At 42.1% G+C, this 22,903-nt stretch overlaps 1 protein-coding gene across 1 annotated transcript in view; it reads left to right on the forward strand.

The window, feature by feature from the left end:
• Positions 1-22,903, forward strand: part of LOC311113690 (CSC1-like protein 2) — a 101,320-nt gene that overhangs the window by 72,703 nt on the left and 5,714 nt on the right. The window contains exons 12-23 of the mRNA XM_084156992.1: positions 882-1,005; positions 1,114-1,247; positions 1,437-1,574; positions 9,652-9,805; positions 11,909-12,015; positions 14,681-14,767; positions 15,709-15,774; positions 16,067-16,229; positions 16,314-16,419; positions 22,058-22,225; positions 22,383-22,498; positions 22,659-22,742. Of these exons, the coding sequence (XP_084013118.1) occupies positions 882-1,005; positions 1,114-1,247; positions 1,437-1,574; positions 9,652-9,805; positions 11,909-12,015; positions 14,681-14,767; positions 15,709-15,774; positions 16,067-16,229; positions 16,314-16,419; positions 22,058-22,225; positions 22,383-22,498; positions 22,659-22,742 (1,447 nt within the window). The remainder of the gene's footprint in view (positions 1-881; positions 1,006-1,113; positions 1,248-1,436; positions 1,575-9,651; positions 9,806-11,908; positions 12,016-14,680; positions 14,768-15,708; positions 15,775-16,066; positions 16,230-16,313; positions 16,420-22,057; positions 22,226-22,382; positions 22,499-22,658; positions 22,743-22,903) is intronic.

Genomic DNA, 22,903 nt, shown 5'->3' on the forward strand with positions numbered 1-22,903 from the left:
AGATGACGTGGAAACCAGCCACTAGGGGCAACAGTGAGCGCTGTTACCATCAAGTAGGCTTTGGTTTTGCTAGGGTGTTGTGAACGGGGATGGTGGATGGGTGTCTGCCTCTGGTTCCAAAGATTGCATGTTTGAATCCAGTGATAGAAAGTTGTTTTTGTCAGAATCTGCCTCTGGTTCCAAAGGTTGCATGTTCGAAACCAGCGATAGAAAGTTGTTTTTGAAATTTTTGTTTTAAGCCTATCCCAAACCTTAACCATTACCTTAACCATTCGGAGTTAATGCCTAAACTGTAACTGCTAGATTACTTTACTGAGTTTGGGTAATCCAAAAGTTACTTTACTGATTTATAATTTTGGATAGGTAACTAGTAACTGTAACAGATGACATTTAGAAAGTAACCTACCCAACCCTGTAGACGAACTACTTTGTTTAAAGTTAGTCACAGTTATGGACACTGTTGCAAAAACATGTTATCTGTGTGACCTATAAGATATTGGAGGAGAGAGGCCATATTCTTTAGGTCAGTGAGTTCTGATGACAGAAGTTGCCCTTGATGACTCAGCAGCGGCCATTTTGATCTCCTCCTACTCGCCCACTGGTGCTAAACACTATTGATCTCCAGTGGATGGAGAAATCCTCCGTGCTACTGGTATTGAGTGCCAAAGTTATGGGTCGAAATGCACTCACTTGAGCCTTACTTTGTCTGTTGTGTGAGCGTGTATATGCATGTTTGCGAGTGTATGTACTGCTCTGATGAGATTGTATGGACGTACAGTATGTCACCATGCATGTGTGCAGGATTGTGCGTTGATGTGTGCACCACGTGCAGAGCTCTCAATATGAATTTTGTGTCCGCGTGTGTGTGTGTCGCCTCACAGGAAGAAGACAGAGCGCAGTTTAAAGTTCTTCACTGATCTCATGGCCAAAGAGCACATGCCCACCATGATCAACCCCAAGCCCTGTGGCCACCTCTGCTGCTGTGTCATCAAAGGCTGTGAGCAGGTTGGACACCCAGAAAACCATCACATTTATTAGGCTGTACCTTTAGGGATGTGCAAATGAAACTACTGTGCAATGTTATGTCAGGTATAATCTGTCATTGTATTTCAGGAAGAGGCGGTGAGCTTCTATACTAAGCGGGAGGCCAAACTGAAGGAGGAGTACAGAAAGGAGAAAGAGAAGGTGAACACCAAACCTCTTGGCATGGCGTTCGTCACTTTCCAGAATGAGGCCATGACTGCAATGTGAGTCGATCTCAACATAATTTTATGTTTGTGGGGTGTATGTGTTTGTTTGTACATGCATGCTCTGCTATATGTGATCAGGATGGTCTTTCAAAACGCCTCAGTAGATCAGTGCCATCACCAAATGCCAAATTTAATAAAAGCTTGTTTAGCCTACTCAATTTCCCTGCCATTTACCACTTTTCACAGAATACTAAAGGACTTCAATGCCTGCCAATGCCATGGCTGCACATGCCGCCAAGAGCCCAGGTCATCCCAGTTCAGTGAAAGTCTCCACATCTACAACTGGAGTGTGAGCTATGCTCCTGACCCTCAGAACGTGCGTTGGTAAGAGACAGTGTCCTGCACAGGGTGGGCCAGCAATATAAATAGAATTTAGAATATAATTAGAATAACACTCATTCTATTTCTATGGGGCCAGCACCAACTATGATGTTGAGGTAGAACAAAGGGGGGCGGCAAGAAAGGCAAAAAGAGACAATCATCCTTTAGAAGTGCTGAGTAATCCTTTCTGCATGAGCAACTGCACTCCACGCCTTTGCACTCAAGGACAAAATGTGGCTATGGGCAGAGATGGAAAGAGGGGATGGGCTTATGACGGGTATTTGTCCAAAACTCATTAATGCTCCTCAGCCCCACTTGACCTCCTGTCAGCTCTTTTCCTGAACCCCTGACTTTGGTGCTTCGTGGCTTACTTGCCAATAATTTTAACCCACTCAGTCTCCGCCCATGCTTAGCTGGCTCCACATCAAATCAAATAAAATGTTATTTGTCACATGCGCCGAATACAACAGGTGTAGACTTTACTGCTAAATGCTTACTTACGAGCCCTTTGCCAACAATGCAGAGTTAAAAAGTAAGACAAATTTGCTAAATAAAAAAAGGAAGTAATAACACAATAAAAGAACAAGGTTATATAAAATAAGTACCTTTACCGAGTCAATGTGCAAGGGTATGAGGTAATTGAGGTAATATGTACATGTAGGTAGGGGTAAAAGTGACTAGGCAATCAGGATAGATAATAAACAGTGTAGCAGCAGCGTATGTGAAAGTGTGTCTGTGTGTGTGTGTGGCGTCAATATGCATGTGTGTGTGTTGGAATGTTAGTATAGTACGAGTCCAGTGAGTGTGCATAGAGACAGCATTTTATTAGGATCCCTATTAGCTGTTTGCGAAGGCAGCAGCTACTCTTCCTGGGGTCCACAGCCAGTGTAAGAGAGTCAGTGCAAAGAAAAAAGGGGGTCAATGAAAATAGTCCGGGTAGCCATTTGATTAACTGTTCAGCAGTCGTATTGCTTTGGGGTAGAAGCTGTTCAGGAGCCTTTCGGTCCCAGACTTGGGTTAGGGTTAGGTAGCAGAGAGAACAGTCTATGACTTGGGTGGCTGAAGTCTGTGACTATTTTTGGGGCGGTCCTCTGACACCGCCTAGTATAGAGATCCTGGATGACAGGGATCCAGTCAAGATGTTCTCAATGGTGCAGCTGTAGAACTTTTTGAGGATCCGAGGGCCCATGCCAAATCTGTTCAGCCTCCTGAGGGGGAAGAGGCATTGTCGTGCCCTCTTCACGACTGTGTTGGGTGTGTTTGGAACATGATTTGTCCTTAGTGATGTGGACTCCGAGGAACCCATAACCCACTCCACTACAGCCCCGTCGATGTGAATGCGGGAGTGCTTGGCCCTCTGTTTCCTGTAGTCCACGATCAGCTACTTTGTCTTCCTGACGTTGAGGGAGAGGTTGTGGTCCTGGCACCATACTGCCAGGTCTCTGACCACCTCCCTATAGGCTGTGTCATCGTTGTCAGTGATCAGGCCTACCACCGTCGTGTCGTCGGCAAACTTAATGATGGTGTTGGAGTCGTGGGTGAACGGGGAGTACACCCCTGAGGGGCCCCTGTGTTGAGGGTCAGCGTGACGGATGTGTTGTTGCCTACCCTCACCACCTGGGGGTAGCCCGTCAGGGAGTCCAGGATCCAGTTGTAGAGGGAGGTGTTCAGTCGCAGGGTCCTTAGCTTAGTGATGAGCTTGGAGGGCACTATGGTGTTGAACGCTGCACTGTAGTCAATGAATAGCATTCTCACGTAGGTGTTCCTTTTCTCCAGGTGGGAAAGGGCAGTGTGGAGTGCAATAGAGATTGCATCATCTGTGAATCTGTTGGGGCGATATGCGAATTGGAGTGGGTCCAGGGTGTCTTGGATGATGTGAGCCATGACCAGCCTTTCAAAGCATTTCATGGCTACAGATGTGAGGGCTACGGGGTGATAGTCTTTTAGACAGGTTACCTTGGCGTTCTTGTGCACAGGGATTATGGTGGTCTGCATGTAGGTATTACAGACTGGGTCAGGGAGAGGTTGAACATGTCAGTGAAGACACTTGCCAGCTGGTCAGACCATACTCTGAGTATGCGTCCTGGTAATCCGTCTGGCCCTGCGGCCTTGTGTATGTTAACCTGTTTAAAGTGCTTACTCACGTCACTGGGCAGAAAGAGTCAATATCCGGGGATGTCTTTATCTATATATTTCGGGATATCTGACATTTTATTCGATATATGGAGTAGACATGCTCCAGATACGCATGTCCTTAATTTCATATACAGAGCTAGGATATTCTCCGTAATGGGACAGTTTCTACATGCATCCCAATCCGGACCTCAGAATGAGGTCCACGGAGATATCTGGGGTGAGATATGTTCAAGACACGCACCTGATGCGCGTGCACCCGCTTATATATTTGTAGAATATTCTAACTCCGGAAAGGGTATGTGTCAACATGCTGACATACTGTATCTAAGCCTTTATACTAAGGCATGAACGAATCCACATATTTTCTGAAATGTATCATATCTGTTAGGCTTGGGCGGTATACCGTATATACTGTTTATCGGGGTATTTGGAAATAGCCACAGGATGGTTTTTCAATACCGTTAACTATTTCTTTGAAGTTTTTTATTTTTATAAATTTAAATACCTGCAGTCAACTTGTGAAATAATTTAGGAGATAAAGAAGATTGAGTTCTTCATTTTACCTATCACATAATATTTCATTATGAATCTTACCGGTAGTCCCGGTTGTTTCCAAACTCCCAACTATGACAGACCGGAGCGTTGTGGGTCACTCACTGTTGTGCAGCACATGCCAGGTGATGTATCCTGAACAAAAATATAAACACAATATTCAACAATTTCAACGATTTTACTGAGGTACAGTTCATATAAGGAAATCAGTCAATTGAAATTCAATTCATGACTGGGCAGGGGCGCAGCCGTGGGTGGGGCTGGGAGGGTATAGGCTCACCCACTTGGGAGCCAGGCCCACCCACTGGGGAGCTAGGCCCAGCCAGTCATAATGAGTTTTTCCCCACAAAAGGGCGTTATAACAGACAAAAATACTCCTCCGTTTCATCAGCTGTACGGGTGGCTGGTCTCAGATGATCCCACAGGTGAATAAGCCGGATGTGGAGGTTCACGTGGTCTGCGGTTGTGAGGCAGGTTGGACGTACTGCCAAATTCTGTAAAACGATGTTGAAGGCAGCTTATGGTTGAGAGATGAACATTACATTCTCTGGCAACAGTTCTGGTGGACATTCCTGCAGTCAGCAGGCCAATTGCTTGCTCCCTCAACCTGAGACATCTGTGGCATTGTGTTGTGACAAAATTGCACATTTTAAAGTGGCCTTTTATTGTCCTCAGCACAAGGTGCACCTGTGTAATGATCATGCTGTTTAATCAGCTTCTTGGCAAAGGAAAAATGCTCACTAACAGGGATGTAAACACATTTTTGCACAACATTTGAGAGAAATAAGCTTTTTGTGCGTATGGAAAATTTCAAGGATCTTTTATTTCAGCTCATGAAAAATGGGACAAAGACTTTACATGTTGCGTTTATATTTTTTTTCAGTATAGTTACAGTATAGATTTCACAATTAAATGTTTGCAGCTAAATATCCTATAACTATTAACTGTCTAAAATGTGCTAAATGCTCTGCAGTTGTGCATTTGGTTTGCTAATTTAGTATCTATTTAGCTATCGAGCTAAGTGGTTTGCTTCTTCCAAAATCAAGTTTAGCTTGGTAACAGCAGAGAATCCCCTCCTGGATACTGCTGTCTGATATTTGTTTTGTGCATGCAGCAAACTGTGAGTAGCATTTTTTAGTTAGTTGTATAACTTGATGAGCTGAGATGTCTGTCCTACAAATACTTTAGGTCAGAGACTATAAAATGTTCGCAATGCGCTTGTTAGCATTTAGTTAGCGTTCTCTATGGGATGTAACATTTACTTGTTAGCATTGCTAACCTTCAGATTACAACAGCGCCCCTTGTGTTCAGTGCCAGTATTACTGAATATCCCGGTATGGCACAAGGTCGGTATGACAATCTGGATACCGCCTAAGCCTAATATCTGTAGTCATTACCGGATCATTTACGTGACCGTATTTCAAAAATAATAATAATAATCAATAGATTTCCTTACATAATATTTAATATTCATCCTCGTATGTCTGATCGAAAATGTGCTAAATCCGACTCATGACATGTCCAGCGCCCAAATTATTTTACCTGTTCAGGCGCCGAAAATCATTGTGGTTCTTCACATGAAGGTGACATATCTGAGCATTCATTTGCACCATATTCAGTAGTAGGCTATACAAGACACAGAAAGGCAAACATCGTCATATTTCATCCAAGTTGCTATTTCCAAAGCATATCTCTGCTATTTCTGTTTAAAAAATGCTGCATAGCAAATCCAGAGCTCCAATCACAACACATACTGTATTTTCTGTAAAGATGCAAACGTAGGCCAATCTTTGCTAAAAATGTATTTTATTTATTTAACAGAAATTAAAAGTTGCACACCCTCAATAACCCTGCCTGCCCTGTTTGATTTTGACGATGGATGCGATGGGTGCAGATTGGGTCGCCAGCGGTGGTCCCTCGCAGTCTAGACACAGCTCGGTGGTATTATTTGGTCTGTGATCCACTCCAAACTCTCAATGCATAAATCATAAATCGAAATTGTGTCAATATTGCAAGAAAATATTGTCCTTTCACATAACCATACCACAAGGTAGCTACTCTACCTGCTTCATTCATGACGAGAAAACTAACTGGAACAAGCTAGCTAGCTAGCCTAGTTGCTAGTGTTAAGTTGCGTCAATTCAAATCTGGTATTGGAACAAAAAAGAGGTCAATACACGTCTTCTAAAATAGACTAGTATTTTAATTAATGCAAAACACTTCAATGGTAAATATGATGTTCGTATATACGGGTCCACTGAAATACCACGCAGGGCACTCAGAGAACTGATCCATTGTTCTAAGTTCTTCTTCAAATACTCTGACAGAGATAGGCCAGCAGGGAGCGGGAACTATCAGAGTAGAGACTGAGCGTGGTTTAGACTTACTCAGCCTATCGTTGGCGCACAGGCTGGTCCCAGACCCTTGGCGCTTCACTGTTGCCAGGCATAAGTTGTTATCATCACAACTTGTCCCGAGTCAGCACTTTTGCAGTTTCCCTGTACTTTCCCACCCTAACTATACTCTTTGTACCTACGTCCTTGGACGGTTCAACAAAGAGGCAGTGTGTGTATGTGAGAATCACAAGTCTGTCTCACCCTACTCCCTAACATTCCTCACATTAATCACAGCTTATGTTAAACAATTTATATCAGTACAGTACAAACCTATTATGTTTAATCATTAATGCATTATTTCTAAGCTAGGCATCACATCTAGTTATAAGAAAATAGATCCCCACACTAGTTAGCTAGCTAGCTTATATTGACCAGTAATACAAAATATGCCTAAACGTTTTAAAACGTTAGCTGTCACCTTGAGGCGTGATAGTGGGTAAAAATGTTTTTTTAGAAGGCAATTTTGTTATTTGTCAGCTTGCTAGGCTACCAGTTAGCTTTTACCCGCCTATCAAGCCTAGCTTGCTACTGCTGCTGACCAAATTTAGCTAACGTTCTTCATTCTAGTTACTAAGATAACTAAAACATCCTAAATTAGCTACTCATTTTAGCGTTAACTTCTTTGAGGTATTTTCTGAACAGCTTCTCACTTCTTTGTTTATCCAGTTGTCAGTTTGACCACACACCATTTACACACTCATTTGTTGCGCCCAAATTCAAAAATGACAGTTGGAACTCCACAGCAGAAAATATGTGATTCTTGTTGCTAGGCTACCAGTTACAGTAATTTAGTTTGCGGTTTGTGCGTGCCTTTATCCAGAGGCAATATCAAAATTATAGCTAGTGTCTGAAAGAATGATATGGTTTAATATTTGTCAAATTATTGAGCATGTCCTGAAATAAGCATCAGAAATGTTCCTTATTTAGCATATGAAAATGCATATCAAGATCCTGATATGGACCTCAGTCAAGAGCATATGCATTGTATGTGCTGAGAAAAAATACTTTAGGCCTACTGTCAATATTTGTCATCATATAGAGAAAATAAGATGTCCACATAGGCCTATCTCAGGATATCTAATGAGTCAATATCCTGCCATACCATTTATGATATCCAGAGGGAATCCAAAAATGATTTGTGCATGAAATAAATATAGATTTCATATTTGTCCAATTATTTAGCGTGTGCTGAAAACTTAGAAATGCATCAAATCATGCTATAGCATATGAAGATCCGGATATGGACCTCAGCCAAGAGAAGCATATCTGGAATCAATATAGCTTCATATCTTGAATGTGCTGAGAAAACAGATATGCAATGTATACAGTAAGTATTTGTCAACACGAAGAGAGAAAATAGGTTGTCACATATCTCAGGATATTGAATGAGTCCATAGGACATTTCCATGTGTGATATGCGGAGTAATCCCAAAATCATATATGTCTAAAAGCCTTATCTGGATTCAGACTTTTTCAGGATATGGTACATATCAAACATATGGAAAGCACATGTTTGACTCCGTTCCATTTATTTAATTCCAGCCATTAAAATGAGCCTGCCCTCCTATAGCTCCTCCCACCAGCCTCCACTGGTGAGGACGTCGTCGTAGATGCACTTATTAATGAAGCCGGTGCTGTGGTAAACTCTTCAATGCCATCGGATGAATCCCGGAACATATTCCAGTGTGTGCTAGTGAAACAGTCCTCTAGCTTAGCATCCACTTCATCAGACCACTTCTGTACTGAGTGCGTCACTGGTACTTCCTGATTTAAGTTTTTGCTTGTAAGCATGAATCAGGAGGATATAGTTATTGTCAGATTTGCAAAATGGAGGGTGAGGGAGAGCTTTGTATGTGTCTCTGTGTGTGGAGTAAAGGTGATCTAGAGTTGCACCGGTGACATGCTGGTAGAAATGAGGTAAGACTGATTTCAGTTTTCCTGCATTAAAATCACCGGCCACTAGGAGTGGATGAGCATTTTCTTGTTTGTTTATGGCCTTATACAGCTCGTTGAGTGTGGTTTTAGTGTAAGCCAGCATCGGTTTGTGGTGGTAAATAGACATCTATGAAAAATATAGATTAAAACTCTCTTGGTAAATTTTATGGTCTACAGTTTATCATGAGGTATTCTCGCTCAGGTGAGCAGAACCGCGAGCAGAACCTCGACTCCTTAATATTAGATATCGTGCATCAAAGAGCCGCACACCACCACCCTTGAGTTTACCCAACGCTGCAGTTATGTCCTGCTGATGTATAGAAAAACCAGCTAGATTTATATTTTCCATGTCCTTGTTCAGCCACGATTTGGAGAAACATAGGATATTAGATTTCTTCAAAATACGTTGATAGGATAGTCTCAAACGGAGCTCATCCAGTTTATTCTCCAGTGATTGCACATTCACCAATAGAACGGAGGGTAGAGGTGGTTTATCCACTCGCTGACATAGTCTCTTCAGGTATCCCAGGTAGCCTCTATAACACCGCCTCTATCCTTTCTCGAATGTCGGGGATTTGGGCCTGGTCCTGGATGAGCAGTATGTCCTTCGCCACCAACTCATTGAAGTAGAAATCCTCCTCCAAATCGAGGATCGTTGTTCTGATATCCAGAAGCTATTTTCGGTCATAGGAAACCATGGCGATAATATTATGTACAAAAAAGTGAAGATCAGCAAAAATAAATAAAAATAATAGCACAATTTGTCAGGACCCGTAAAACAGAATAGTAGTATGTGCGTGTGTACACGGGTGTGGTGTTATCTCGTTCACTGAATTTTGTTCAATAGATTTGATATCAACAAATCTTTGGATTTTGACATCTTTTAAGTGATGAACACCAACACTAGTGTGTTCTATTTTTCTTATTTATATTACCTTAGCAGAAGGTATTGTATTAAGTCTGATATGAAGGTAACACTTTAATGTGCATGTTGGGATGACTTGTTTAAATGCTGGATGGTTTACAAATGATCTCTGTGTATGTCAACTTCTCTCTGACAGGGAGCACTTATCGTTGGGGGGGATTTCCTGGTGGATTCGCTGCTTCATCATCAACTGCATCCTTTTCCTCCTGCTCTTCTTTCTCACTACACCCGCCATCATTATCTCCACGATGGACAAGTTTAACGTCACCAAGCCTGTGGAGTATCTCAATGTAAGGAAATCTTCGATATCCCCCAATGTATTTCACTACATATCAAAGGTTTTGTTGTGGCCTGGCTGGTCTAGCAGCCTCTGCCACACAGGTCCTTAGTCATCTGGGTTGTGTTTATTAGGGCAGTGGTTCTTAAACCTCTCCTTGGGGACCCCCAGCCGTTCCCTGTACAGTGAGGGGAAAAAGTATTTGATCCCCTGCTGATTTTGTACGTTTGCCCACTGACAAAGAAATGATCAGTCTATCATTTTAATGGTAGGTTTATTTGAACAGTGAGAGACAGAATAACAACAACAAAAATCCAGAAAAATGTTATAAATTGATTTGCATTTTAATGAGGGAAATATGTATTTGACCCCCTCTCAATCAAAAAGATTTCTGGCTCCCAGGTGTCTTTTATACAGGTAACGAGCTGAGATTAGGAGCACACTCTTAAAGGGAGTGCTCCTAATCTCAGTTTGTTACCTGTATAAAAGACACCTGTCCACAGAAGCAATCAATCAATCAGATTCCAAACTCTCCACCATGGCCAAGACCAACTAGCTCTCCAAGGATGTCAGGGACAAGATTGTAGATCAACACAAGGCTGGAATGGGCTACAAGACCATCGCCAAGCAGCTTGGTGAGAAGGTGACAACAGTTGGTGCGATTATTCGCAAATGGAAGAAACACAAAATAACTGTCAATCTCCCTCGGCCTGGGGCTCCATGCAAGATCTCACCTCGTGGAGTTGCAATGATCATGAGAATGGTGAGGAATCAGCCCAGAACTACACGGGAGGATCTTATCAATGATCTCAAGGCAGCTGGGACCATAGTCACCAAGAAAACAATTGGTAACACACTACGCCGTGAAGGACTGAAATCCTGCAGCGCCCGCAAGGTCCCCCTGCTCAAGAAAGCACATATACATGCCCGTCTGAAGTTTGCCAATGAACATCTGAATGATTTGATGAGACCAAAATGGAGCTCTTTGGCATCAACTCAACTCGCCATGTTTGGAGGAGGAGGAATGCTGCCTATGACCCCAAGAACACCATCCCCACCGTCAAACACACCGTCAAACACACGGCCAAGGCAACAAAGGAGTGGCTCAAGAAGAAGCACATTAAGGTCCTGGAGTGGCCTAGCCGGTCTCCAGAACTTAATCCCATAGAAAATCTGTGGAGGGAGCTGAAGGTTCGAGTTGCCAAACGTCAGCCTCGAAACCTTAATGACTTGGAGAAGATCTGCAAAGAGGAATGGGACAAAATCCCTCCTGAGATGTGTGCAAACCTGGTGGCCAACTACAAGAAACGTCTGACCTCTGTGATTGCCAACAAGGGTTTTGCCACCAAGTACTAAGTCATGTTTTGCAGAGGGGTCAAATACTTATTTCCCTCATTAAAATGCAAATCAATTTATAACATTTTTGACATGCGTTTTTCTGGATTTTTTTGTTGTTATTCTGTCTCTCACTGTTCAAATAAACCTACCATTAATATCATAGACTGATAATTTCTTTGTCAGTGGGCAAACGTACAAAATCAGCAGGGGATCAAATACTTTTTTCCCTCACTGTATTTGATATATTCCAGAGCTAGCCAACCTGATTCAACTTGCCAACTAATCATCAAGCCTTTGACCAGGTAATTTAGTTGAGAGCTAGTTCAGGGCTACAACAAGATTGTGAAACGTCTGGGGATCCCAGAGGAGAGGTTTGAAAAACACTGTGTTAGGGTAGACCACAAAATAACATTTTAAAAGGTTTTGCAACGGAAAATGAAAAATTACCATTGTTACTGGTGAATTCCAGGTAGTCCCTTTCCATTTCCTTCCCTTAATGAACACAACCCTGCTTTCACAGGTCTGATTCAGTCCTTGATAAGAGGGTAAGAATGAAAACCAGCAATGCTTCTGCCGTAATTTAATAGTCATACCCTGCCTTAATACTTTGCTCAGTGAGAAATGAGTCATTGTTCTTAGCATGGTGTTACAGATTGCAGTTGGACAGAATCTAAAGCTTTTTGGTACAGTGCTGAATCTGAGGGCCTTTGAGGAGCAAGGCTTTGTTGACTATTGAGGAAGTGTCTTTCTTCTGTTCCCTCCTGTCCTTTTTCTCCAGAACCCCATCGTCACCCAGTTCTTCCCCACTTTGCTCCTGTGGGCTTTCTCTGCCCTGCTGCCCACCATCGTCTACTACTCTGCTTTCTTCGAGAAACACTGGACGAGGTACTGTTCACTTTCCTATCGTTAGCTATATGCTTTTGCAAGTTGCACCGAGGGTTAGGCCATACTGGTCCTAGGGATTTTCCAGGTCCAAATGGGTTGCTGATTTGGTGTAAAGAACAGAAATCAGCACACACAGCGGGGACTGGAGTTGCTCTTTCCTGAGTTATGAGAGTTATCAATCAATCAGATGTATTTTATAAAGCCCTTTTACATCAGCAAAGTGCTTTACAGATACTCAGCTTAAAACCCCAAAGAGCAAGCAATGCAGAGGCAGAAGCACAGTGGCTAGGAAAAACTCCCTAGAAGGCAGGAACCGATTGACTAGTAAAACGCACACACTGCCCTCTGATTGGACCAGAAAACTCTCAATCAACACAGGTCGGGTGAGCTAGCGAACAGATTGCTGATTTGCAGTACAGAAAATCTGCAATCTGCAACAATTACTATCATAGGCCTACTGGTCTTTTGGTATGTCAAAATTGATTGAAAAGCTTGCATTTAGGCTACTGTGGTGAAGGTGTAGCATAGGCGCATATCTCCACTTGTGCTCTCCAAACTCCTGCCAGTAGAGAGTGCTTTGTTCTCTTGTTGAAATGTTTGCTTTTTCTTTCAAATGTTTAAATGCATATGTGGAAAATATATATTCCATGTAATCCTACAATAATTGCTAGCGTTTCATCATTCCATTCCAGTAACGTTTATTGCAACACTTAGACATTTCTGTTTCATGTTTGATACGATACATTTTCATTTACCATTTCTTACCCTTTGAGTGGGCTCGCGCAATGTTTATTGTGCTCATGAACGTTCGCAAGACTCATGAGGTAGAAGTGCTGTTTATTTAATTCAATGTATGATTTCCTTTGTTCATATTTCCCGGGTTATGTCAGACTATGTCTCTGTCATTTGTGTTATGTGAAATAGGAGCACATGCCTCAGTGGCAGGCACGTGCACATAGGGCTCTACCTGTGTAGAGAGTAATAATAATAATAATAATAATAATAATAATAAGCACATGCCCCTTTGCCCTTCCAGTCTCCAAAGTTCGTTTTTCTGTGGCATGCTTTCCATCTGATCCTGCAACCTCCGCTACAAGTAGGCTGTATAATTTAGCTTGCTCTGTCTGGACTCCAGAGTAAGTAAGGAGCCTTTCACGAGCTTGTGAGAGCCATAACGGCAGGAGCCGATCTCCTGTTTCTGTAGCGTGAGGCAGCTTGATGTACAAGTACACCCCCTGGACAGGACGCTAGTCTACCACAGGGCCTTACCCCCAATCTACAGTATCTCCTTAATACTGCCAAGCAGAGACGCATCAGGTCCCATTTTTACAGTCTTTGTGGTATGACTCAGCCAGGGATTGAACTCACAACCTTCCAATCTCAGGGCGAACACTCTAACCACAAGGCCACTGCGTTGACTTCAGAGTAGTGACATGATATATCCCTAGTTGACATTGGCTACTAAAATGAATGCCCTTCAGATCCACATGCAGGTGTAAAGAGCAGTTTATGCCTCACCGTTTATGGCAGTAATGACAGGCTACACTTACACAGCGATTGTGGACGCATGTTTACGTGTGCACACATGCATGTGCGTGCGTGGGGGGTTGCAAGTTTTGTACCACTCCTTTTTGGGGGTAACGGGTCAAAAAGTTTGAACCACTGGGATGATAGTGGTAACAAACAGTTGGGTTGGATATAGTAATGGCTACAGTATTTCTTACAATCTATTTTGACTGGAATTGTGTTGGTAATTGTTAATAGTGCAGTATTTATTCCAGTTCAAAATAGTTTAGCAAAATACTTTACTCATCAGATTGTGCTGCTTTTCCCTCATTTTGTAATAATTGCTCAACAAGTCTGTGACCGCGGAGAAGCTATTTTTGTTTCTTTTTGACCATTTTCTTGTAAAACAATCACAGTAAGGTACTTAATTGTTACCCAGAAATTATTTGATATTGAGATAAAAACGGCTGCATTGGATCTTTAAGAGTACATGTGGCCATTAAGGTTATGTTCTGAGAGATCTTTAATTCCGACAGCTCTTTGTGCAGATGTGATGTTGACAATGGGGAATAACCAAAATATATGGGAGGGGTTTCTTTCAGTTGACCTATATAATTTCCACTCAATCTGTTCTTGATTTTGGGTTTTCTAATGATCACACACACTTCAATTAGTATAATTGTAGAGATGATGAATACTCTGACGATTACCGATGGCTTTCTGGCGCCAGCGGCTGCCGGTGCATCACCCAAGTGGGTACTACAAATTAGTAGTGAAGAGGAGTAGCTAGCCAGCTACCTACAGAATCCATAAGGAGAGGCTGGGGACGTCGTGGACAGCGAGGTGTGCTGATGGCTGCGGACCTGATATGACCACTGACATCCCTGGCTGTGACTGTGACCAAGATGCTCCCTCCTCCCTTCACCGCTCAGACCGTTCTACCTCCCTTCTTGCCTCAACTCCCAGACGTTTTGATTTTGTTCAATTTGTTGTATCTCATTTTATTAATTGAAATGTGTTTCTTGTATGTGTTACTGTCATTCAGCTTTTAACCGCCATAGTACACATTCAACTAAATGAAATAAACCATTATCATCATGTAAGTGATGTAATGCTCCTTCAGTGACATTGGTATTTTTCTCTGTTTTTTCATGGGCAGGTCGGGGGAGAACCGGACCACCATGCACAAGTGCTACACCTTCCTCATCTTCATGGTCCTCTTGCTGCCTTCACTGGGTCTTAGCAGGTACCTGTTAAATGATGTACTATCTATGTTTTAAAGGCGCAAAACATTTCATGCGGGTCATTGGTTATTTCAACTAAGGGAATATACCCCTTCAATATTTTTATAATATCCCCTATGAAATCCCTTAGACATGCTCTGGAACTTTGGCATCTACTAAGTATTTTTTAATCCTACATCTTTGTGCTGGATGTGTCAATGTGTAGTTCATGCATAATCTATGAGCGGAATTACTGTCTTCCCTCAATTAGCCACGAAATCCCTAGTTTGAAAGCGACTGTTTTTCTGGAAGCTGTGCTGCGTCATTTTCCCTAGATTTTCCCCCATGTCGGCCAGCCGCCTAGCAATTCGAGTTTTGCCAATGAGCTTCAGCCCCTCTCCATTTGAGTGACAGCTAGCAAGATGCACACATAGCAGAGCAAAAGAGAGCGCATTGACATGGTGCACATATCTGCACATATGTGACGTAGTACGCAATTTTCGGGGGCCACCTTTGGCTCGTGAGCGCTACTTTCCGAACTACTGGCTAAAAAGTATACAAAAGTCCCAGAGAATCTAATTAATAACCCCAAAACCTAAGCTGTTGCTATATTTCTTATGCCATCATAGAAGACTTTGAAATATACCTGTACATGAAATGGTAAATGTAGAGGCAAATGTTATAGCTGGCACCTGGAAAGAGAAGAGGTTTAGCCATAGAAATCAGCAGGTGAAATACAGTAATTTTCCTTGGCCCTAGGTAGGAAGTTACATTGCCTGGCTGTGCAAGTCCACCTTGGCCCAAATGCCTTGTAGAGATCGGTCTTGCTCTGTTTTTGCCAAATTACTTTATCGAATAAATGGCACATGAATAATCAACCAATGTCTGCCTACAGATTTCGTCCAAATTATGACCCAACAGAAAAGCTAATTTGATTTCATTTTTTTGGTTGCTTTTAATACAGTTTGGATGTCTTCTTCCGCTGGTTGTTTGATAAGAAATTCCTTGCTGACGCCACTGTCAGATTTGAGTAAGTATTTCTATTTTTATAAAGGAGGACTGTAATTAAGATCCAGTCCTGTTACAGCTGGTATTTGCCTGGTATTATGGGGGAAATATCTAGTACGTCCTGGCACTGTACTTTCAACACAATTGCTAACCACCTGGTACATTAAGGCACATAAGTGTTTGTCTCAATGAAACCAAAGCATAAGTACTGTGTGATTTGTCAGGCCATTACTAGTAAATACCAGTGACATGTATTTACAGTACTATGGTAAATGCTATCTAATCGCACTGGTGGTGCCTCCCCCTCGTTTAAGGTGTGTCTTCCTCCCTGACAACGGAGCCTTCTTTGTCAACTATGTCATCGCCTCAGCATTTATCGGTAACGCCATGGATCTGCTGCGGATTCCAGGCTTGCTGATGTATATGATCCGACTGTCCCTGGCCCGTTCCTCTGCAGAGAGGCGTAACGTAAAGAGGGTAAGAGTTCTTAAGGAATATATTGCCGCTGCTGTGCTCAAAGTTCAATTGACTTTTCAATACTGAATGTTTCTGGGTCTACAGCATCAAGCGTTTGAATTCCAGTTCGGAGCGGCCTACGCCTGGATGATGTGTGTCTTCACTGTAGTTATGACGTACAGCATCACCTGTCCAATCATCGTCCCCTTTGGTGAGTCAGCCCACCTCTCCCCAGAGAGGGAAAGGGGTAAGAGGGAGAGAGGGAGGAGAAAGTGAGAGACGGGAAGAGAGACTGGGGAGAGGGAGGACTAGCTACTGGCAGTTCTTTGTATGAGTCAGAATGAATCACCAAGGAAATGAGGGAAAACTAAACACTGCATTACGGCAAGAACAGGCTTACCCACTCCTGGTGTGTACATACAGTATTAATATATCACTACTGTGCATCTCTTTGTAAAAGCACTGTATAGGTACAATATGCAATGTATCTTTACTAAGACATACAGTGCCTTCAGAAAGTATTCATACCCCTTGACTTATTCCACATTTTGTTGTTACAGCCTGAATTCAAAATGGATGAAACATCTGTTTTTTTTTATCCATCTACACATAATACCCTATAATGACAAAGTAAATACATGTTTTCAAAATATTTAGCAAATGTATTGGAAATGAAATGCATAAATATCCAATTTATGTGAGTATTCACACCCCTGAGTCAATACTTTGTAGAAGCACATTTAGCAGCGATTACAGCTGTGAGTCTTTCTGGGTAAGTCTCTAAGAGCTTTCCACACCTGGATTGTGCTACATTTGCCCATTATTATTTTCTAAATTCTTTAAGCTCTGTCAGATTAGTTGTTGAACATTGTTAGACAAACATTTTCAGGTCTTGCCATAGATCTTAAAGTAGATTTAAGTCAAAACTGTAACTCGGCCGCTTAGGAACATACTGTCTTTTTGGTAAATAACTCCAGTGTACATTTGGCCTTGTGATATAGGCTACTGTCTGGTGGAAAGCAGACTGAACCAGGTTTTCCTCTAGGATTTTGCCTGTGCCTAGCTCCATTCCGCTTCTTTTTTATCCTGAAAAACTCCCCAGTCCTTAACGATTACAAGCATACCCATAATATGATGCAGCCATCACTATGCTTGAAAATATGGAGAGTGGTACTCAGTAATGTGTTGTATTGGATTTGCCCCAAACATAACACTTTGTATTCAGGACAAAAAGTTAATTGCTTTGCAAAAAATTTAGCAGTATTACTTTAGTGTCTTGAAAACAGGATGCATGTTTTGGTATATTTTTATTCTGGACAGGCTTCCTTCTTTTCACTCTATCAAATAGGTTAGTATTGTGGAGTAACTACAGTGTTGTTGATCCATCCTCAGTTTTCTCCTATCACAGCCATTAAACTCTGTAACTGTTTTAAAGTCACCATTAGCCTCATGGTGAAATCACTGAGCGGTTTCCTTCCTCTCCGGCAACTGAGTTAGGAAGGACACCTGTAGTGACTGGGTGTATTGATACACCATCCAAAGTGTAATTAACTTCACCATGCTCACAGATACAGTATATTCAATGGCAGCTTTTTTTATACCCATCTACCAATAGGTGCCCTTCTTTGCCCTTTCATTGGAAAACCTCCCTGATCTTTGTGGTTGAATCTGTGTTTGAAATTCACTGCTCGACTGAGGGACCTTACAGATAATTGTATGTGTGGGGTACAGAGATAAAGTAGTCATTTAAAAAACATGTTAAGCACTATTATTGCACACAGTGTGTCCATGCAACTTATTATGTGACTTGTTAAGCACATTTTTATTCCTGAACTTACTTATTAGGCTTGCCATAACAAAGGGGTTGAATACTTATTGACTCAAGACATTTCAGCTTTTTATTTGTAATTAATTTGTAAACATTTTGAAAAACATAATTCCACTTTGACATTATGGGGTATTGTGTGTAGGCCAGTGACAAAACATATTCATTTAATACATTTATATAGTCAGGCTGTAACACAACAAAATGTGGAAAAAGTCAACGGGTGTGAATACTTTCTGAAGGCACTGTACTTGGAAAGACAGGCCTGTCCATAGTGAAAATAATTGTATTTGTTAAATATAAGTTCATAGTGATACATAAGTTATTTATATATATATATATATATACACAGTTGAAGTCTGAAGTTTACGTACACCTTAGCCAAATACATTTAAACTCAGTTTTTCACAATTCCTGACATTTTATCCTAGTAAAACGTCCCTGTCTTAGGTCAGTTAGGATCACCACTTTATTTTAAGAATGTGAAATGTCAGAATAATAGTAGAGAAAGTGATTTATTTCAGCTTTTATTTCTTTCATCACATTCCCAGTGTGTCAGAAGTTTACATACACTCAATTAGTATTTGGTAGCATTGCCTTTAAATTGTTTAACTTGGGTCAAATATTTCGGGTAGCCTTCCACAAGCTTATCACAATAAGTTGGGTGAATTTTGGCCCATTCCTCCTGACAGAGCTGGTGTAACTGAGTCAGGTTTGTAGGCCTCCTTGCTCGCACATGGTTTTCAGTTCTTCCCACAAATGTTCTACAGGATTTAGGTCAGGGCTTTGTGATGGCCACTCCAATACCTTGACTTTGTTGTCCTTAAGCCATTTTGCCAAAACTTTGGAAGTATGCTTGGGGTCATTGTCCATTTGGAAGACCCATTTGCGACCAAGCTTTAACTTCCTGACTGATGTCTTGAGACGTTGCTTCAATATATCCACATAATTGTCCTTCCTCATGATGCCATCGATTTTGTGAAGTGCACCAGTCCCTCCTGCAGCAAAGCACCCCCACAGCATGATGCTGCCACCCCCGTGCATCACGGTTGGGATGGTGTTCTTCAGCTTGCAAGCATCCCTCTTTTTCCTCCAAACATAATGATGGTCATTATGGCCAAACAGTTCTATTTTTGTTTAATCAGACCAGAGGACATTTCTCCAATAAGTATGATCTTTGTCCCCATGTGCAGTTGCAAACCGTAGTCTGGCTTTTTTATGGCGGTTTTGGAGCAGTGGCTTCTTCCTTGCTGAGCGGCCTTTCAGGTTATGTCGATATAGGACTCGTTTTACTGTGGATATAGATACTTTTGTACCTGTTTCCTCCAGCATCTTCACAAGTTCCTTTGCTGATGTTCTGGGATTGATTTGCACTTTTCGCACCAAAGTACGTTCATCTCTAGGAGACAGAACGCGTCTCCTTCCTGAGCGGTATGACGGCTGATTGGTCCCATGGTGTTTATACTTGCGTACAATTGTTTGTACAGATGAACGTGGTACCTTCAGGCATTTGGAAATTGCTCCCAAGGATGAACCAGACTTGTGGAGGTCTACCATCTTTTTTCTGAGGTCTTGGCTGATTTCTTTTGATTTTCCCATGATGTCAAGCAAAGAGGCACTGAATTTGAAGGTAGGCCTTGAAATACATCCACAGGTACACCTCCAATTGACTCAAATGATGTCAATTAGCCTATCAGAAGCTTCTAAAGCCATGACATCATTTTCTGGAATTGTCTAAGCTGTTTAAAGGCACAGTCAACTTATTGTATGTAAACTTCTGACCCACTGGAATTGTGATACAGTGAATTATAAGTGAAATAAACTGTCTGTAAACAATTGTTGGAAAATTTACTTGTCATGCACAAAGTAGATGTCCTAACCGACTTGCCAAAACGATAGTTTGTTAACAAGAAATTTGTGGAGTGGTTGAAAAACAAGTTTTAATGACTCAGTGAGGAAAAAAAGTATTTGATCCCCTGCTGATTTTGTACGTTTGCCCACTGACAAAGACATGATCAGTCTATAATTTTAATGTTAGGTTTATTTTAACATTGAGAGACAGAATAACAACAAAAACATCCAGAAAAATGCATGTAAAAAATGTTATAAATTGATTTGCATTTTAATGAGGGAAATAAGTATTTGACCCCTCTGCAAAACATGACTTAGTACTTGGTGGTAAAACCCTTGTTGGCAATCACAGAGGTCAGACGTTTCTTGTAGTTGGCCACCAGGTTTGCACACATCTCAGGAGGGATTTTGTTCCACTCCTCTTTGCAGATCTTCTCCAAGTCATTAAGGTTTCGAGGCTGACGTTTGGCAACTCGAACCTACAGCTCCCTCCACAGATTTTCTATGGGATTAAGGTCTGGAGACTGGCTAGGCCACTCCAGGACCTTAATGTGCTTCTTCTTGAGCCACTCCTTTGTTGCCTTGGTCGTGTGTTTTGGGTCATTGTCATGCTGGAATATCCATCCACGACCCGTTTGCAATGCCCTGGCTGAGGGAAGGAGGTTCTCACCCAAGATCATCCATCGTCCCTTTGATGCGGTGAAGTTGTCCTGTCCCCTTAGCAGAAAAACACCTCCAAAGCATAAAGTTTCCACCTCCATGTTTGACTGTGGGGATGGTGTTCTTGGGGTCATAGGCAGCATTCCTCCTCTTCCAAACACGGCGAGTTGAGTTGATGCCAAAGAGCTCGATTTTGGTCTCATCTGACCACAACACTTTCACCCAGTTCTCCTCTGAATCATTCAGATGTTCAATGGCAAACTTCAGACGGCCCTGTATATGTGCTTTCTTGAGCAGGGGGACCTTGCGGGCGCTGCAGGATTTCAGTCCTACACGGCATACTGTGTTACCAATTGTTTTCTTGGTGACTATGGTCCCAGCTGCCTTGAGATCATTGACAAGATCCTCCCGTGTAGTTCTGGGCTGATTCCTCACCGTTCTCATGATCCTTGCAACTCCACGAGGTGAGATCTTGCATGGAGCCCCAGGCCGAGGGAGATTGACAGTTATTTTGTGTTTCTTCCATTTGCGAATAATCGCACCAACTGTTGTCACCTTCTCACCAAGCTGCTTGGCGATGGTCTTGTAGCCCATTCCAGCCTTGTGTAGGTCTACAATCTTGTCCCTGACATCCTTGGAGAGCTCTTTGGTCTTGGCCATGGTGGAGAGTTTGGAATCTGATTGATTGATTGCTTCTGTGGACAGGTGTCTTTTATACAGGTAACAAGCTGAGATTAGGAGCACTCCCTTTAAGAGTGTGCTCCTAATCTCAGCTCGTTACCTGAATAAAAGACACCTGGGAGCCAGAAATCTTTCTGATTGAGAGGGGGTCAAATACTTATTTCCCTCATTAAAATGCAAATCAATTTATAAAAAATGTTACATGCCTTTTTCTGGATTTTTTGTTTGTTATTCTGTCTGTTATAGACTGATCATTTCTTTCTCAGTGGGCAAACGTAGAAAATCAGCAGGGGATCAAATACTTTTTTCCCTCACTGTATGTGTATGTAAACTTCCGACTTCAACTGTATATTAAATAAATATATTCTGGACATAATGAATATGCAACTATATTTTGAATTCCCCTGCATATATGTACATACTGTTTATTATAATACATTCGTGTTCAGTATGGGTAATATACAATTGTCTACTTTAGTAAGGAACATTTGCTTAATGGGCAAAAGTGAGCACACAGTTGTTAATTTAGTAAATACTTTAATCTGGAGAGAATTATTGAAGATAGAGGTCACATGCAAATACTTTCAAAAGTGAGTTGACATCATGTACTGTGCTATAAACATATTTTTAAAAAACAGCCACATGCCCTCAACTCAGGGATTTCAACTGTAGCAACCCAGGTCTAACCCCCCAAAGAGCAAGCAAAGACTATTATCAGAATGTCAGTTGTCTCCAGCAAAGACTTAAAACGGGTGGGGGGAGGTGTATGTTCAGTAGTTATATCGGTTAAACAACAGTTCTCAACCAAAAAATGTTGTCTCCCTCTTTCCAGGTCTGATGTACATGCTGCTGAAGCACCTAGTGGATAGATACAACATGTATTACGCTTACCTTCCCTCGAAACTGGACAAGAAAATCCACTCGGGTGCTGTCAATCAGGTGGTGGCAGCTCCGATCCTCTGTCTCTTTTGGCTGCTATTCTTTTCCACCATGCGCACAGGTAAGGGACTGGGGGATGTTTTTCTTCCCAGACACTAAGTGGTAAAGTGGATTTGTTAAGATGTGTTAGTACCTAACACTTACCACCTTATTCGGAGGCTGAGCCCTGAAGTCAAACCTTGTAACTTACCGTCTCTTTGCACTGTGTTGTAACCCAGGCTTTGTGACCCCCACGTCCATGTTCACTTTGGTGGTCCTAATCATCACCATTGTGGTATGCCTGTCGCACGTCTGCTTCGGCCACTTCAAGTACCTCAGCGCTCACAACTACAAGGTACGGGTCACTGTGCTCAAGGTACGGCTCACCAACTCGCCAAATGTCCAGTCCTTCAATTCAGGTAGCAGACTTAGGCCAAGGAGGACCATAGAGGAGAATCTCTGATAGCTCTTTTCCCTTCTTTCCCCGCTTTCTTCCCCCCTCTGGTCTCAAACAGATTGACACCAAGGAAACTGATGTTGACGTGGTTGAAAATGGCCGCCCACCACTCCGCACCTTCTCTCCTTCTAATAAGTCTCAGGTAAGCAGAGAAGCCAATTCTTTTTGTTTTTGGAGTATTCCAAGCTGTTGAATTGTGGGGGGACTAGAATGGAACTGTCCAGATAGCACACTGACATTGGCCCAATGTGATCGCAATGCACAATATGCGTCATTTTGTCCAGTGGGCCAACAATGTGTGTT

The sequence above is a fragment of the Coregonus lavaretus genome, assembly GCF_964263955.1.
Source record: "Coregonus lavaretus genome assembly, chromosome: 40".
Taxonomy (NCBI): domain Eukaryota; kingdom Metazoa; phylum Chordata; class Actinopteri; order Salmoniformes; family Salmonidae; genus Coregonus; species Coregonus lavaretus.